Raw genomic sequence first — 1,761 nt, 5'->3', positions numbered from 1 at the left:
TTAGTTATTTCTTGTAAAGTTGTAGATTGGAGTTATTTTTATAAGAGAAGTTTATTTTAAACCCTGTTCGGCTTCTTTTTATTTTATTTTCTTTTTATTTTCTCACGCACTGGGCGGTGAGGTTTCCACCCGACCCTCGGGTCCGGGGCGTGACAATTTGATTTAAGGGTAAGTGATATCATTATCATGCATGTATATTTAGGGAATTGTTTTAAAGAACGATCAATCATGTTTTACTGTTTTTTAAAAGTGAATTGAAGTTTATTTAGGAGTGTTTTCTTTTTAGGCAATTTTGGTCCACATCAATTTGATTCTCTATTACTTTCATGTTTTAACATCCCTTTAATTTTCTAACATGGAAATCATGTTTCAATCATATCACAACATCAAGGAGTCAAGATACCCTTAATAGTTGACTAGGCGTATAAGAATTGATCTGATATTGATATTGATCAAAATCTTGCTTTCTTGAATATCTCATTTCCTATTGGTTGAACTACATGTGACCAATCTCTAGAATAGGAAAGATACTTTTGTGATTTTCTGTCAAGCCTTGAAAATTGGAGATTTGGTTTTCAACGTGTTTTCTTTCTTGTAAAGAAAAATTCTATAAAATAAGACCTTCGTCTTCTTTGTTTAGATAGCTTTAACGATCATATTTTCAATTCATCATAAACTTTGTAAAGCTGAATTTTTATTTGAGATAAATCATCAAGTGTTCTATAACTTGGTGATTTATCAAACACTTTTATCATTTATATTGTATTCATTTGCATGTTCAGTGACTCATACGATTGAGGGCACTAAGACCGTTGTGGCAGTTTTTCTCCAATGAGCTTGAATCGATCGTGACTAGTGTCGGATTCAATACAAGGAGAGTTGGAAGAACTCTAGGGAGCTTGAAGAAATCGTGACCAGTATTGCGTTCAACATAAGGAGTGTCGAAAGATCATCTCGAGACAGAAGTTGAGAAGAGGTCAGTAAACATAATCTAGAATGTGTCTAGGATAAGTGTGTGAATACTTCTTGTAATCATCGTTCTATAATGGATTATTTTGGACTAAAAAGCCCCGTGGATGTTCCCCAGAGATAGAGTTTTACCACATAAAATAATTTTCTACGTGTTCCTTTATTTTACGTTCTGTATATTCAAGAATTGATATCACTTATCAATCCTCTGGGCATGTTTTTATTCAATTATTACACTTAAATTCTGTAAACGTACTATTTACCTCCCTTATGGTGTTTTAACCTATCCTACAGGTACAATTTCAATATCCTTCAAATTTGTTTTTTGGTCAAATCTATTTTCTTTTTGTGAAGTTGGGTCTCAAGGCCCAAAACACAAAAACTACCTTGAAGCATTTCCTGGGCCTATACAATCCTCAAGAAGAAGACAGGCCCAACATGATGGGGGAAGAGTCCAAGATTAAACAGCTCATGTCCAAGGAAGGAGAATAGAAAAGGCAAGAAATCTACGACTTGACCTGAATTTAAAATCAACTTGTTCTTACAATTACCCGATCATTGTGCTATTATTAAGAGAAAATTTCTCTTGCATCTACGGCCGGAGAAAGCAATATGCAAGTGAGCTTTTCTAGTCATTAACCAAAGGCAAAACAAACTTGGTCCTTCCTTTCATACTTATACATATCAGGTGGGAATTCCTTTCCTTCTCTTTTTTTACTTTTTATTCTTTTTATTTCATAATATTTCTTCTGGATTACTGTATTGTTCTATAAATTGTTATATACCTTCCAT

The 1,761-nt window shown here is 33.4% G+C and overlaps 1 protein-coding gene across 1 annotated transcript in view; it reads right to left on the bottom strand.

Annotated features, from left to right (window-relative positions):
- LOC109947523 overlaps positions 1 to 1,761 on the bottom strand; it is a 3,397-nt gene extending 1,636 nt beyond the window's left edge. The window contains exon 1 of the mRNA XM_020557926.1: positions 1,755 to 1,761. Coding sequence (XP_020413515.1) covers positions 1,755 to 1,761 — 7 coding nt within the window. The remainder of the gene's footprint in view (positions 1 to 1,754) is intronic.

The sequence above is a fragment of the Prunus persica genome, chromosome G1 (genome assembly GCF_000346465.2).
Source record: "Prunus persica cultivar Lovell chromosome G1, Prunus_persica_NCBIv2, whole genome shotgun sequence".
NCBI lineage: Eukaryota > Viridiplantae > Streptophyta > Magnoliopsida > Rosales > Rosaceae > Prunus > Prunus persica.
The sequence above is the reverse complement of the archived record's forward strand: the minus strand, read 5'-3'. Positions and strand labels throughout refer to the sequence as shown.